This window comes from Lissotriton vulgaris, chromosome 2_1 (assembly GCF_964263255.1).
Source record: "Lissotriton vulgaris chromosome 2_1, aLisVul1.2, whole genome shotgun sequence".
In the NCBI taxonomy this organism is placed as follows: domain Eukaryota; kingdom Metazoa; phylum Chordata; class Amphibia; order Caudata; family Salamandridae; genus Lissotriton; species Lissotriton vulgaris.
The window spans coordinates 2041163673-2041179922 of record NC_141687.1 but is presented as its reverse complement, the minus strand read 5'-3'; the positions used below and the strand labels follow the sequence as shown (position 1 = coordinate 2041179922).

The 16250-nt window shown below is 43.3% G+C and overlaps 1 protein-coding gene across 1 annotated transcript in view; it reads right to left on the bottom strand.

The window, feature by feature from the left end:
* The window catches only part of SHC4 (SHC adaptor protein 4), a 349519-nt gene that overhangs the window by 186467 nt on the left and 146802 nt on the right, over positions 1-16250 (bottom strand). Inside the window, exon 3 of the mRNA XM_086958275.1 lies at positions 603-666. Coding sequence (XP_086814401.1) covers positions 603-666 — 64 coding nt within the window. The remainder of the gene's footprint in view (positions 1-602; positions 667-16250) is intronic.

The window sequence follows — 16250 nt, the reverse complement described above, 5'->3', positions numbered from 1 at the left end:
AATCGAGTTACTCTGGACTACAACCAGGAACACTACTCCTAGAATGACATAAACCGAACCACTTTTAAGAACCAAACTCTCAGCCATCCTTGTAGCCACTAGTGCCCCTTGCTACAGCCTGAGTCAGTCAATCAATCTTCTAGTCCGAGCCAGCTACAGCAAAAGCAGATGAACGGACTCTCCACAGACGGAATCGGCAGGACGGACAGCCAGATGCGTAATTCACATAAGAACTCTGGATATTTGCCTCATACTTCTTACTACTGACCAAAAAACACTTCTCTTATCCACTCCCCAAAATGAACTGCTTGACATCAAACTGAAACTGGATCATCTACAAGAAATGATATAAAATCTGCCCCAACCCTGTGGTGCTGCATGGCACCACCACCATGAGCCTGGGGAATTAAATATAGAAGCACTGGGAGCTTGGAGAATGGAAAACAGGGCACAGGCATAGAAGGCTCAGAAAAAGACATAGAACATTCAGTTTGGCGCATTTGCACATGCTTCTGTTTGCATGAGTTAGCACAAGAATGCCAGGCCTATTGGTTCTTCCAATTGCTGTTACCTAGAGAAATCATAGCTTCTACAATATTTACCCTCCTCTTTTTCAACGTTCCTCTTGCATCCGGGACAACTTCACACAACCGACTTATTGCTTCCCTATATGGGATAAAAGAACATAAAGCTGTTACTATAAGGTGTGTAAGAACTGGAAAGAATGCTAGTTGACAAGAGCCATTTGGAATATCTGAGTTTCATTCCAACGGCATTTACATCCTGGATTTGACACCTTTGTCATCTTTCATTCGTGACTTTATTTTCCACTACATCAACAATGGAAATATATCATGTATTTTTAGGTTGTCACAATCATGCTATATCTCCCCAATACAAGCTTCTGAATCCAAATGTAGTGTTTTTTTTGTTGTGTAGCGTAATGTTGGTTGATTTCATTTATTTGCTTTTTTTGCAACAAAAGACAACTTATTTTGCACTCGAAAGCGTATAAAAGAAAGAGATAATAATCCGAAGAAGCCATTCATTAAAATGTCATGGAGATTTCATAATCGTTTAAAAATACCTACAGAAAAAGGTACTGCAATATATTTATTGCATTGAATTTGACCTGCTAATAAGTTCCTTATTCTTGCAACCCAAAACAAACAAAACAGTGAATGAAGAGGAAAAAAGGGGATACAGAATATAAGTCAAAACGAATACAAAACTCTGTCCAATTGTGTTTGTGTGTGTGTCCTGTTACGATTTCAGCAAAATCAATTATTAAAAAATCACTACAATAAAGAAGGGCTAATTTGCTTTATTTATGATAATCATGACACTGTTAAAGGAAGCCACTGATGGAAATACCCGTCAGTTAGACGGAAGACACCCATCGGACCTCAAACACTTCAAGAAACCTCTGAACACCCTACTTTTCAGTAAATTGTATCACCGTTGGACCGGGACGATGTAACCCAGCGCTTCATCAATTCTTTAAGAGACCCGTTTATGTTCTCTCTTTTTCATCTTCATATTAAGACCTCAAACTTTCTCCTTTTGTCTCCCCTTTTCCTGTTTGGTTGAATTTGCAATGATACTTCAGTGACATTAAAACTATACAATTAATTTAATTAAATATACTACAACACTATTGAGTTTGCTTTGTGGCTTGTATAAGTGGCCAAAACGTGGGAGGGGGTTTGTCCAAGTGTTAAAAAAATTATTGCTGCACCAGGCATATAGTGTTAAGCTTAGTTACCATTTACATTTTAAAGTAAATGTATTGATATTAAGAAATGGCTATAACCTGCGCAATTTATAAAACGGTAGAATATTCGTTTAAGTCATTATTTGGTACGCAACTCCAATAACGGAGCGAGTATCAGTCTCTCCTCACAAGGCCCACCTTTGGCCTGCACACCACTGAATGCTGGTTAGCTACATTTCTCCTTCAACGTGTCAATATGATTCCTGTCTTCAAAGTTAGTCTCTCCAAGGATCAACAATACAAAGGAAATATTTTTCCAGAAGTATTTAAATGTGATCCATTTAAATATAAGCAAGCTGTTTCTCCATGTAGATCAAGAGCTCTGCACCATGATATACTCATGGCCTGATTACACTAACCCCAGCAGACATAGCAATAGCTCTAGTCTTTGACGTAAACTGTTAGACGACTAGTTATAATACTATTACTCCTACATAAATTATTGGTATGTCTGCAGAAACGACCAGAAGCCTTATTTGTCAAACATTTATGAAAGCTGAAATTATGAAATGTGGAATATATCATAGCGTCATTATTTAGGGTTATGTACATCACTTATTAAAGGTAATCCTCTTTGGATTAAACACATATACAGTTACATCTGATACGGCACTTAATATATTTCTCTTCTAGAAACAAAATGATTAACCGAAATGCGCAACTACACAACAGTGTGAATTTAAACACTTCATCTTCTATATAAATTGCTCCTAGTGATTTGAATGTGGCATTCCTTGTTTAGGACTGTTGTCTTACCTTCTCACCATTTCAAGAAACAATGTTCGAGTAACAGCCCAGGCCGTACTGAATAAAAAAGCAGTGACAGAAGCAGCAAGGGCATTCCTGAGCATAGTTGAGGTTGAGCTTTATCCTTGGCAGTGTAAATTTGTGAATGATGGCCATGATGTAAGTGGATTATTTAAATAAGTCAGGCTTGGCCCCAAGCACCTGCCTACCACCTTGCTGATGCATCGCACAGCCAAAGTTCTAAAAGGTGTGAGTAAATGTCACCCACCTTCTTGACTTTATTAGTCTCCTTTCACAATACTTAACCAATATTGCATCGATCTTTGGGATTTGAGAGGTATTATGCTGCAATGTTTTCAAGCTGCCAGAGTAGAAAAGACATACCGAAAAGGGCAGTCTCTCATGTCCCTTTGTTGACACTAACTTAACGATGCAGAACTTTGACAAACAACTTTTTGGCACAATGTGAATATTAGGACACATTTGTGGTGACAGATGGACTAAAATGTCTCACTTCATTTGTCTTCAGTCATCTCTTAAAACAATTGTCTGAACAGCAGGCATCCAGAATCACTAGTGGTATTATATCTGGCATAACAGGTCCAAAAAAGGCTTACGTTAAGTATTGATTACAATGTTTTTTAGCAATTGGCCTGGCCAACTCTTCAGGCAAATTAGGCAGCCACCCATGATGTGAACCAGCAGCAGGCACTAGCACAGCAATACATTTGTTATTAGACTGTAAAAAAAAGAGCAGCTAACATGCTTTCACCAGCTTACATTAATAAATCAGATGCCAATTTGGATCAATTTACAGAGGTGTGTCTTTGCTCAAAATGGAATTACAATATAAAGAAGGGTATTGCCAATTCTAACACTCCTTTGTAGCGCTCTTATGTAAATGTTAGTAAGATAGAGCTGGAGTCAAATAAACATTTTTTAATAACCTTACATGTAAGTACTAAGATAATATGTCCTGTGATAACTTCCACATATTTGCTTAAGAGTGCAAACACAAATCTACATAAATTATAAACTGTATCAGCCACTTTCAGAAGCAAACACTTATTGTGAATGCCGAGCTGGCGGCTTTGCCAATCTTTAAATGGAAAAGAAAAAAAAGTGAAAATACTGGAGGAAAAGCAAACACATACTTTATGGTATCTCAGAACTGTCTATTGAATTCAATATTTTCAATCTTTATACATGGCATAACTTATTTTTCAAATACCTTTCACTCTGGAAACTCTGTATGGAATTAAAAAAAAAAAAGATTAAGAACGTGTCAAAATGTAAAGGGAAACACTTGCTATGCCTAATTCACTTTCAGCATGTTTACGTTATTTGGTCTTCTGTAGTAGCCAGGGAGCAGATTCACGGTCCACCACGAAAAGTGTCACGCTAAGTACACCTTCTGTCTCAAACACCATTTGAGTGAGTGCAGGAAAAGGGCCTTTCCTCCAGTGCCTAAAAGGCTTTGTGTGCCAATGCTTGTACATTTTGCAATATACATAATGTAGGAGATAAAGCAGAAAGAACCCTTATATCCTGCTTTTTTGGCTGTGCCTCGGAAAAAATAGCAATATTACTGTATTTTATTAAATAACTAGGAGGGTAGGGAGCAACACAGTGCATGTGGGGTATTTGGGGAAAAAGCAGCACACAAGGGAGAGAACAAGAAAATGCATGCACTCTCATTAAGGGCTGACGGTAAAAAAGGAGTTCCCTAAATGTGAGCGTTGGAAGGCTACAAGTCAGCCAGTTATAAGGATCATAAAGAAGCTATGCTCCACGCGAGAGCTCCAAGAAGAGGAGAGCAAGCCATCGAATAAGAAGCAAGCAAATGAGAGTGACAATAAAGCCAACCAATGGTAAGTAATGGGTGGACTGTAAGGCCACTGTGAGTTCACAACACATTTCTCACAACTAGGCAGTTTACACAGTTTTGTGGTAGGGTGGGACCTAAAAATTACAGTCTGGAGTGCCTCCATCCAAGATAGAGGAGTCCTAAACATAATTTACCACAAGAGAAGCTGCGGGGCAGTGTAAATTCTTCTATTTTTACTGCTATGGGGCTATTCACAAAGGCAACCTACACACATGAGTACATGTAAATTGCTCCTGTACTTTTAGTGACTTTACTACTTTTGGCTGTTCACATAATCCAAGTGTAAAGTTGCTCAAAAATGTACATCTCCACCCAGGAAAAGGTTTCAAGAACCTTTCTCACAAGTACGGGTTGTTATGCGTTTTGTGCAATTTATTTTCATATAGACATAAATCCTGTTCTCAAATAAGAACTAGCTTTTCAGCAATATCAGAAAAACAACTGAAACATAAGGAGGAGCTCCAATTTGGGGACGGCGCAGTACAAGTGAATAAAGTGAACATAGTGTCCAAGTGCTAAATGCAATGACAATATATACATGTGACTGAAAGGGACAATATGATGTTATCTACAACCATCATGATATGAGTGTTGAAATCCACAATCAAATTAAAAAACAGTCCACAGTAAAAAGCTGTTGATGTTTCGACCCACAATGCAACGTTAATTAGAAAAGGGTCATCAATTAGATAGAGTTTTGTAGGAGGCACGCAAGTCCTACAATCAGGGATTTGTCTATTCAGTGGGTACTTCATCAAGCTTGCTAATGGAGGACCGTGAGAAAATTGGTTAACAATAGAGGGATTGTGGCAACTGTTGTACAATCCTTGATGTAACAATATCTGTGGGTACATCATCCGGCTTTCTGCAGAAGACGGCAAGAAAAATGGTAAGGAAATTGGCTATGTCCGGTGATGGGTTTAGGGAAGGAGTCATAACTTAATTAGGTTCCCAGTACTCCATGTGAAGGAAGTGGTATCATAAGATATTATAGGTACTCCAGATAACGCCGTAGACCGTAGGGTATTGTTTGGAACCTATTTAGTAGAACGTGCACAGTCCGGAATGAATGCCAAAAAAGACAAGCATTTACAATGCAATAGGTCTCGCATTTGCGAGACTTTGAGCTACTGGATTTGCAAATGACAAACCTTTTATCTATGTGTTGATTTTAAAAACAGATAAATAAAAGGCATTGTCATTTACAATGCGAATAGCTTAAACTCGCGTAAATGCGAGACCTATTGCATTGTAAATGCTTGTTTTGCACTGTTATGATGGTATTTTATTGACATTCCTTGTTTCGTTAAACCACTTAAATGATTAAACAAAACAAATGACATGAAGCTAAATGACCATCATATGTAGAGTGACTTGGAGGGCAAGAGGTGATGCAAGTTAAGAGAAGAGGGCCGTCAAAACACCCCTCACACACAAACAGGGAAGAAATCTTAGCATTTTTTAAAACCCATCTCCCGCCACCAAGCAGATCTGTGACAAGTCAAAGAAAATGAGCATTTACTTAAACATTAAAGTTTATCTGCCTATGCAAGGTAGTGAATGAGACTAAAGATTTCCACTCAAGGAGGCTGGAAATGTTAGAGACGTACTGCTGAATAGAAGGCAATGTAAGAGGGTGAAAGTGTGTGTGGTAGAGCATAAGGAAGAGAGAAGCAAAGAACACAAATTACTGAACAGTCAAGGTACTGAATTGTTCAATGGTCAGATAGAAAGATCACTGGAGGCGCAGTGTGGAGGTGTCCTTAGGTGAGAGTCCATTGCAAGGGTCGGTCTCCGAAGAGCGAATGTGCTTCCCACCCCAGTTGGGGTAAGGGCTTCTTAAAAAATGCTTCAAGTCCAAAAACTAAGATTATTAAGATAGAATTAATACCTCACTAATAAAGTCTACTGAAAACACGCCAAATTGTTATAACTGCAGCTGCGAGTCCAGAAGTACACCCCAAGGAACCAACCCAACTTGCACTGGAGTGCTCTCCATTGGGCTCTCTGAAAATGGACAGGACTGTGGTTTCCTGGGCAGTTATCTGTATTCCGGGTCTACCGGATTTTTTACATTCTGCGCATATCAGCTGGAAACAAACACACAGACACTCGGAGAAGAATATTAGATGGCAAGCCTTGTGGTAACCACAACAATAAGCACTGAGCTCTGTCCTGCTGACGTCTACACAAGTCGCCGCACACTAATGCAGGATAAAGCATTGTTTCATGGAGGGCACTGCCCTGCTGGTGTCTCCACAAATCTCCACACAATTTTTGCAGGATAAAGGCATGTTACTTCAAGAGCAGTGTCCTTCTGACGCCTGCACAAGTCTCCACACATCTATGCAGGATAAAGGAATGTTACATGGAGGGTAGTGCACAACTTTTCATGCATTCAAAGGCACTTCAAAAATGTGTACAAATATGCTCCAATAACAGTACCCAGATCAGACAACCGAGGCAAGAGTTACCTGACAAATAACAGGGAAGATGCCACAAGTCTAAAATACGTCAAACATTGAATACAATCAGTGTTAAAAAAACACAAATTCGAAAGAAATAGTAAGAACTTCAAAACAGGGCATCCCCTTAAAAATATGCCTGAACGTCTCATGAAAGGGGAAGGGTCAGGTAAACCAATTTGACCACTCGTGTTTTCATTAATGTTCGAAAGAAATTATGACAAAAATAATCATTCCCCACTTACATCACCTGAGTGAAACTATGTCACCCGGAGTACTGCCCCTGGCGTTGTCCCTACCAGGGCAAGGTAGTGCTGCCGCCTTATACCGAGAGCCCTACCTCAATGCATCACTATCCTAAGTGACAGTAATGAGTTGGTGCACGCTGGATAACTCTATACTAAGAAACTTTGATAATGTTAATGTGAGAGCATTAGATGCAATGTATGTGTTGAAACAGACATGGCTGATGCTTACGGTACATGTCAAGCACTAGACGCTGAAGCGTGCCTGATGCTACAAACAGCGGCACAGTGTGATTTCTAAAATCTGAAGCTGGTTAATGGCCCCTCTTGTAGCTTTAGTACCTGAAACCTTGTGTAATATTTTCAAGAAACAGGATATCAATACATTGTGACCGTTGGGAAATCTCACGCTGTGGTCAATGGAAGACATAGCATACAAACTATTACATTATATAGGTGTTTGTTAAAAAAAATAATTATACAACATATTTTGTTCTTCTGTTCTTTACCGCATTAAATGACTTTCCGTTAAGATGCTGAATGCAGATGTACACTCAAAGGCTTGTCGAGTGCAGAATCAACCGATTCAACAAATGTAGCATGAGGTGAGTGGCTACATAATTCTGTAAATGTGCAGAATCCAATAATATCCATTTGAACTCAGTGCACGTGCACGAGTACTGCCACTGAAATAGAGGGTGTATTGCAAGAAGTTGAACCTGGACTCAAAAGTCAGTCCTCTTTCAGCTACACCTTCGCCAGTCTCTCTGCATGTTTCCGGTTGAATCGTGTCCAATTAGGACGATTCTGGTAAAGTCACCGCAATCAAAACCTGACGCATTGTTTTCCGCTCACAGGCGATCACTTTTATTTCACTGGCTGGTTACTTCTTAGTCCTAACTCATTACGCGTTGTAAAGAAAAATCCACGGGTGTGTCTTCATACACATAGCACAGTCGCCTTGCTTTATCTATATCTACTCGTTTCTCCTCGAATAACGTGGATATTGCTGTCGATCACGGTGAGTATTGAGCAACCATCGCAAACGGAGCCCTATCAGAGTGAGTGCAGGATTGCAACCGTCGCCTGCACACGTGTCCTGATGGCGCGGGAAACAGCTCCATAAACAAGTTGCGAGTGGTGCGCGAGAGCACGCGCGTGCTTGTGTGAGGGAGCAGGCTATCTGTTTTGCATTATGGCGCACGAGTCTGGGCACAATAATGCAAAACAGATGTCGGCCGTGCGGGTAAGAGACACCAATCGGCCGTGGGCGTGGCAAATGCGGGACATGCGCTCGCATTTGCCCAATTGCGTGCTGTCTTTGTTAGAAAGATGCACGCAACACCCAATAGCCTGTGGTCCGCTTTCAGAAGCCCCTACATGAAATCTCGCTGCGGGAGCAGTGCTGCACACGTCAGGAAAACTATTTAATTTATTTTAATATATTTGAATTAATTAAAGATTAAATTCAAAATTAAGTTGATAGTTCTGTGTGTAGTACGGTTTTGTTTTGCTCTACTTTTAAAATAATACATGAATTATTTGACATTAATATTTAACATAAAAATATTTTTACAATTTTATTATACAGTTAATACACTTTTAAAATTTTCCATATAATTTATTATAGGGAGATCTCCACCCCAACTGTGGGAAAAGTAAAAAAGTTTATTTAACTAAAAATAATTTTTTAATATATTTTCATGTTATATATTTATGAAAATTAGTTGTTATACATTTATTTTAGATATAGGACAAAATTAAAAACAGTCTCTATATGTACATGCATTTCAGAAAGGCTTGCACTTAGTCAAATCTCATCAAAATTAGTTCCAGGACTCAAGTACAACAATGTTTTCATATGTATTTCCCAATCCTCCGGTGGATTGCTCAAGAACACATTTAACAGCCTCCTGAAGTGGTCAGTGGCACTTTTCTTAAATCATATCCAAATCAAAATATTTATTGCCTTGCATTTCTATACTTTTAAAGTAAGGGGCTCATTATGATGTTGGACCCACCGTCAACTGAAGCAGCAGTCAGACTGCCGCATCACAATGAGGTCAGCCTGACCACATGGGCGAGGGACTGACTGCTGCCATTCCGACGGGCTCAAAGAGCCCATCGGTACAGCTGTCGGAATGTATTCCCTACAATGAGAGCGGGGCCTGCACCACAGTAGGGATTACAATGGCCCTTTCCAAGGGCCTTTCAATGGCGTTCCAACCACCATTGAAAAGCTGTTGGAAACAGACTTTGGGGGACCATAGCAGGGCCCCCGTCCCTCCGCATCCTCTGCTATGAGGCTAGCGGGGGACCACAGGTGCCCACACAAACACCAAGGCCCCATGTGGCAGAGATGTTTAAAAACATGCCTTTTGGCATTGGGGCTTGTGTATGTTTTTAATTTGGCAATCAGGACTGCCGACTACCTGTCGTTCAGTCCCTTACCGCAACGATGCCAGTCGGACACTCGTCCGACCGGCATCGTAATCAGTGCCTAAGATTTTACATCTATAGTAGAAATTATTTTGCCAAGTAAAACATCCTTTACCCCACAGGCAGAACCATGACCTGCCTTTAATACGTGAACACTACCTCAACACCCAAGGTTAGCACGTGTTTCTTTATTATGCAAGTTGTTACTTACAACGGCTTGCTTTAGGGGGCGGGTTGTTGGGCTGTGTTAGACCTGCTTTTTCAGTGGGATTTCCCCTTGACTTTTTGCTTTTTGGCCTCCTGTTTTGGACCGTTTTTGTTGGTTTTAGGACTCTGGGCACTTTACCACTGCTGATCAGTGCACGTGACTTTGTAGACTTTGTAAAAGTGTGGGTTGAGTGACAGAGATAGTCAGACACTGTCTTGCCCATTGCAAGAGAGTGATGTGGGGTACTTGTGCGAGGAACTGGATGGTGAGGCACAGGGTGGCTTGGTTAACACCTGTGTAGGGCTGTGTGATTCATTGGTGGAGAGCATATTTTAAGTACCTGTTTTCCAGAGCTATGCAAACACCTGGTGGACTGTGAGTTCTCGGACCCCAGGAAGCTCACAATGGAGGCAGAACTTTTGGTGGGTGTTGGTGGGTCTGAAGAAACATCTGGGTGTGATCCTGAATCTCAGATTTTCCTCAACTAAGTGAGGTAGAGGAAGGTTGTAGTGGCCCAGATAGGTCCCAGAGTAATGGGAGGGATGCAGGGTCCCATGTTCTATCTCAGAGGAGGAGTGGGAGGGACTGTGTCCTCAGGTGCCCGAAACCCAGTATCAAGGCCTGGTTGGTTCCACGAGGGAACACCAGGAGGGGGGCCTGGTCTGTACCAGGAGGCCATCCCCTGAGTGGGATCCCAAGGTGTCAGTTGAGCTGGGGGAGACTGCTGCAACTAGCATGCCACCAGCTCTGGTGTCTGGCAGCACCCCTCTAGTTGAGAGAGGGCATGAGTCCAGAGAGACGAGTGATATAAGGACACAGTCCCCAGTGGGTCAGGGGTTGCCAGCTCTGAGGTCAGAGAATTCCAGGAGTGACCCTGGTGAGGCCACTTCTGGCCTGGGGGTCTTAATGCTCTGTCAGGTGAAAAGGAGGCTGGAGACCTGGGGGGTAGGTGCACTCCCCCAGAAGTGGGTTTCCCTTTGGGGGGATAGGTTTATTCCCCAGAAGTCCTGGGTAGCCAGGCATAAGGCCAGCCTAAGGGTACAGATCCTTGGTTGGAGGGCCAGGTTCAGGGTGTCATCCTTGACCGGGAGGAAGAGGAGGCTGTTAACAGTGCCCCTTGGTAAGTCCTCTGGGGGCACTGGTCCAGGTGGGAGGGTGCAGGGTCACAGTAGAGTGGCGGGGAGAGGGCAACCACACCCCTGACCCCTGCCCAGCCTAATGGTACAGACCCTAGGCTAGGATCCCCTGAACTGGTGGGTGAATTGTGCAGGACACCTGCCACAGGTGCCCTGACACTTCTAGAAGGGGGTACCACTCCAGGTGGAAGGGTGCAGAGCCCCAAGGGGAAAGACCAGGTGTGGGAGAGCCCACTCCAGTCCCTTGTCCAATCTCAAGGTACAGACCCTGAACTTGTGGGTCGGTGTCAGGATGGCATTCCTGACCTGACAGGAGGGAGAGTGGACAAAGGGTGCCAAGCACCTGGGGCTACAGGCCCCACTCTCTGATGCCAGAGAGGTTTGCGAGCCCTGAGAGGCATAAGGCCTCATCATTGACAACTGTCAGTGGCCACTGTGGCTTGCTCTCCTGGTGGACCGAGTGGCCCCTGGGTGGGGGGCAGAAGTCACACCCCAGTGGTGGACGGGGCCACACCACTGTGTTGGCCATGTGGGTACTGTCTGCCTGCTGGGAAACACCTGTAAGCAAGCTAAAGTTAGGAGAAGGGTTCCCCATGGGTTAGCTTAGTGGGCTCTGAAAATATGAACAGAGGGATCCAACTGGGTCCAGAAAGGGGTAGAACCTGGACATGCCACCGCTAATGTGGGCCAGGTGTAGGTTCTATCGCCCCAAGAAGGAAAGCTCATCAAGGGATTTATTAACATACACTGGCATTAGGCTGGAAGGGGGTTGTGTTAGACCTGACTTTTCCAGCTGGTTTTTTCCCAGACTTTTTGCTTTTTGGCCTACTGTTTTGGACCCTGTTTTTGTTGGTTTTAGGACTCTGGGCACTTTTCCACTGCTGATCAGTGCTAAAGTGCATATGTTCTCCCTATACATTGTATTTATGGATTGGTGATTCCATGGTTGGCATATTTGATTTCCTGGTAAATCCCTAGTACAGTGCACAGTGTGTGCCCTGGGCCTGTAAATCAAATGTTGCTAGTGGGCCTGCAGCACTGATTGTGCCACCCACATGAGCAGCCTGTAAGTGTAAGTCAGACGAGCCACTGCAGTGTCTGTGCGCAGTTTGGTACTACCATGTCAACCTGGCAACTGCACCCACTTGCCAGTCCCTAACCTTCTCTTTTCTTACATGTAATACACCCCTAAGGTAGGCCCAAGGTACCCATTGGGGGGTGTTTAGTGTATGTGAAAGCTAGGACATGTACTGGTGTGTGTTACATGTCCTGATAGTGAAACACAGTGTATTTCGTTTTTCACTATTGAAAGGCTATCTGTCCCATAGGATAAAATGGGAGTTTATTTATAACATCTTATAGATATAACTTTGCAATGGGACAAGAAAGAGTTTGGTATGCCTGAACTTAGTAAAGAAGATTTTTATATTCTGAGTTTCAAAATACCACTTTTAGAAAGTGGGTATTTTCTTGCTTTGCCATCCTGTGTGCCTCTGCTGGTTTGTGTATTGACTGTCTTTGGAGTACTGGGGCTAGGGGGGTGCATCTCCAATACAGCCACCAGGGGGGGGGGGGTTGATGTGTGTCCTGCCTTTCCTGAATAGGTCATAATAGACCTGGGCTGCATTCAGAGTAGGGGGAGGAGTTCTCACTAGTACCTGAATAGGCCCGGTCTGCATTTAGAGTGGTGGGTGGAGATTTCCCTTGCACCTGAATAGGCCCTGTCTGTCTTACACAATGCTGCCTCCACCTCCTGCCAGGCAGCTCATCAGACGGGACAGAACTGGTTTTGGCTGGGCAAAGACTTTCTCTGCCATCAGAGAACAAAGGAATGTGTGCTATAAAAAGTGGGGCCAAGAACCCGGAACTTTAGATTACTGCTGAACTAAGGAACCGGCCAAGAAGAAGAACCGAGAAATCTGGAGAGGAGTACTGCCCCTGTACTGTGTGCTGTTGGGGTTGGCCAGCAGTGGTTGCTTCTGTCTTGGGCAGGGGAAGGACTGGACTGTACTTGCATCATCCTGCTGTTAGAGTTTTCTCCAAGGGCTTGAAGTTGGTAGTCTGAGGGATAGAAAATACTTCATAGATTACTTCTGGGAATCAAGAGGAACCTGTGCCAAGGAGAAGAATTAGAGAAACTGAGGAGAAGTACTGCCCCTTTGCTGTGTGCTGTGTGGAGTTGGCCTGCAGTGGCTGTTTCCATCATGGAAAGGACAAGGACTTTGCTGTGTGCTATGTCCCCTGCTTGAGGAAGATCTCCAAGAGGTTAAAGTAGAGCTTGCATCCTGTTTTTGAAGTCTCAGGGATACAAAGACTTAACCCCCAAGTTTCCCTAAACTTCCTTGCTGGGAGTTCTGACCTACCAAGAGGTGCCTGCTGCTGTTCTGGACCTCCGGAGGTTGTTCTTGAGAGTTGGAAAAGCAATGCAACTAAGAGAAGCGCAACGCCCGCGGCTGGAGAAATCACTGCACGCCGCATCAAGTGTACCTATCTACGATGGTCGAGATCACCACACGATTCTGACGTAGGCCCTGCTGCGTGGCAGCAAGAACCAACGCATCGTGGGACTGCGTCTGAAGAAATCAATGCAGTGCCCTTGCCACCGCTGCAACGAGGACCAACAAATCCCCGATCCTCACGCATCACTACGGTGCGCCAAGTCTACAAGGACACTGGGGTCGTAGTAAGAAACCGACGCATCACCTCCCCGCACAGTAAGAAACTGACGCATCACCTCCCCTTCAGTAAGGAACAGGCTCATCATCTCCCCAGGAGTAAGGAACCAACGCATCACCTTCTCTGCACACAAGGAACTGACGCAGCACCTTCCCTGCGGCTGTTCTTGCTTTTGATTTTGACGCATCCGAGGTACTTTATGTGCAAAGTGTCGCATCTGCAATTTGCTTTGAACAGAACTGATTCTACCTTTTGAAAGTCATATTTTTATTACTGTATTATGAATTTTTGTCATTTTGGTCTTGTTTGGTTTTGATAAAGATTACCTAAACTTGTGTGATGTCCATTTGTAGTGTTTTACTGTATTTCTGTATGCCTGCACAAATGCTTTACACACTGCCTCTGAGATAAGCCTGTCTGCTCGTGCCAAGCTACCAAGGGAGTGAGCAGGGGTTCTTTTAGAAGTGTATCCCCCTTACCAGGAAGAAGGGTCCCTACTTGGACAACTGTGCAAACCCTTGCCAACTAGAGACCCCCATTTCTAAGAGACTGGTGTTGGATTTTAAGTCCAACACCTACCTACTGATATCACTGATTGGAGATTGAATAGTAATTTATACTATTCCAAAGTCCAGCGCCCCCTTAAGGCAAGTTGTTGTAACAAATTGCGTGGTAAAGGAACGCATGGTAGCGTTGAAGTCGGAGTAGTGACTGAGGAGAAAAGGCATGCATGGGAAGCGCATGCAGGGTTCTATCATCCATCCATTCACCAAGCCATTGCGTTGTTGCACTTAGTTGTAAAAGACATGGCCGAGGGAGAATAAGTTTGAACTTTAAACAAGAAAGTGCTGAACATTTTCTAAATCTGCACCCACTCAGGTGTCATTGTCTTGGTGGACTTTAAGAATCATTATAAACCGCCTGCTTTCAGCTGAGAAAAAAGTCACAGTGATCAGCAGAATATGAGGGAAACGAATCTGGCCAACTCTGGAAGACAAGGAAAATATTGGACCCATGTAAAGCTAGGAAACTGCTCGGATCTCCAGTGTTAGCTGACCTAGATGCATGGGCCTCCTTTTAACAGACTGTAACACACGAACAGAAAGACGTCTGTGTGTGTTTACAAGTGGCGTATTATACGGGGCCAAGGCCCTTCCTGGAAACCCTGGTGGCATCACCCCACATCCTCTCCTCCGGGACATGAGACCACATGATGCACTCTAATTACTTCAGTGAAGCGAGACAGTCAGTGGAAGGCCCTGGCACGTACGCCGTCCGTCGGAGCGCTTGCATTGTGGGTGCCCGAGACGTCATGAGTTTAGCAGAGTTACAAGGCACTGAGACCGAATTGAGAAAACACTGAACACACTGAGGGGCCTTTGTGCAGATCCTGTTGCTTTTTAGTGTCTTATAAACCGCAAATATGCCGGACTGAGACGAATGTGAGGTCCTTGCGACAGGCCTAATGTTTGGAGCCGGCATTAACGTCAGTGGGGCGACGCATAATGTGCCCACAAATGAGAATCAGCTGATGCATGCGTCAATTTAAACGTACACTGGAGTGATGTCAAACATTCTTAAACGTACACTGGAGTTATGGAAAACACTACAAAACTATTCTTTTACTTGTATTAGACTCTTACAAGGTTATGTTTGTTGCCCATGCTGCAGTGGTAGTTTGAGGAGTTCAGATTACTTCGAAAACTCAGCTGTCATAGTCTTATCCCCTCCTCCTGCCCTCAGGTGAACACAGACCCTTTGCTGTATACAGCAAATGCATTGCAATATGTATCTAAGGCGAACAAAAAATAACAAGAAATGTACCCCCACATGCATCAATGTAGGATTTTGCATTTCTGAAATAGCGAAAATTAAGGAATCGCTATTTAGGAAATGCAAAATGCTATGCATCATTTTTTTCGGTATTTCTTTGTGATTCGGTAAAAATCGCATTTTTTACCGAATCCCAAAGAAATACCGAATTCTTAAGTTAATTTTTGCAATTTCCATTGATTCCTATGGGCCAAAAGGCCCATAGGAGTCAATGCAAATTGCGAGTGGCACTTAGAAAATTTCATGGGTGCAGGGGGGGGTCCAAAGGACCCCCCCCTGCACCCCTGAAATGTATTTTTCGCATCATGTTGCACACACACATGTCCTAAGGACATGTGTGTCCGTAACATGAATGTTGAAAAAAAAACATTTAAAGCATTTTAAACACTTTTTCCAAATTTACCGAGTGGTTCAACCACTCGGTAAATTTGGAACCCTAAGTGCGAATTTTCACTTGTCAAAGTGATGATGCATTGCTTTTAAGAAGTCGCACATCTGCGACTTCTTAAAAGCACCCGCAATTTTAGAACTCGCAACAATGTTGCGAATTCTAAAATTGCTTCATGCATCCCAAAAAGCACTTTTGCATTCGCAAACGGACGATTTTAAGGAATCGCACCGTTTGCGAATGAAAAAGTGCTTGATGCATGTGGGGGATAGTCCTAACATTATGGAAAATGAACCTCAGAAATCCTATATTATACTGTGCCGTACTGAGGAATTCATCCCAAACACCCCTTTCCTTTCCTCTAGAACTCAAAGTGAATTCTGCACAGCCCAAGTCCAGGAACATTGCTCAATGCCCTTCACAGAGGGTCCTAGCATAATATTCTCTTTTG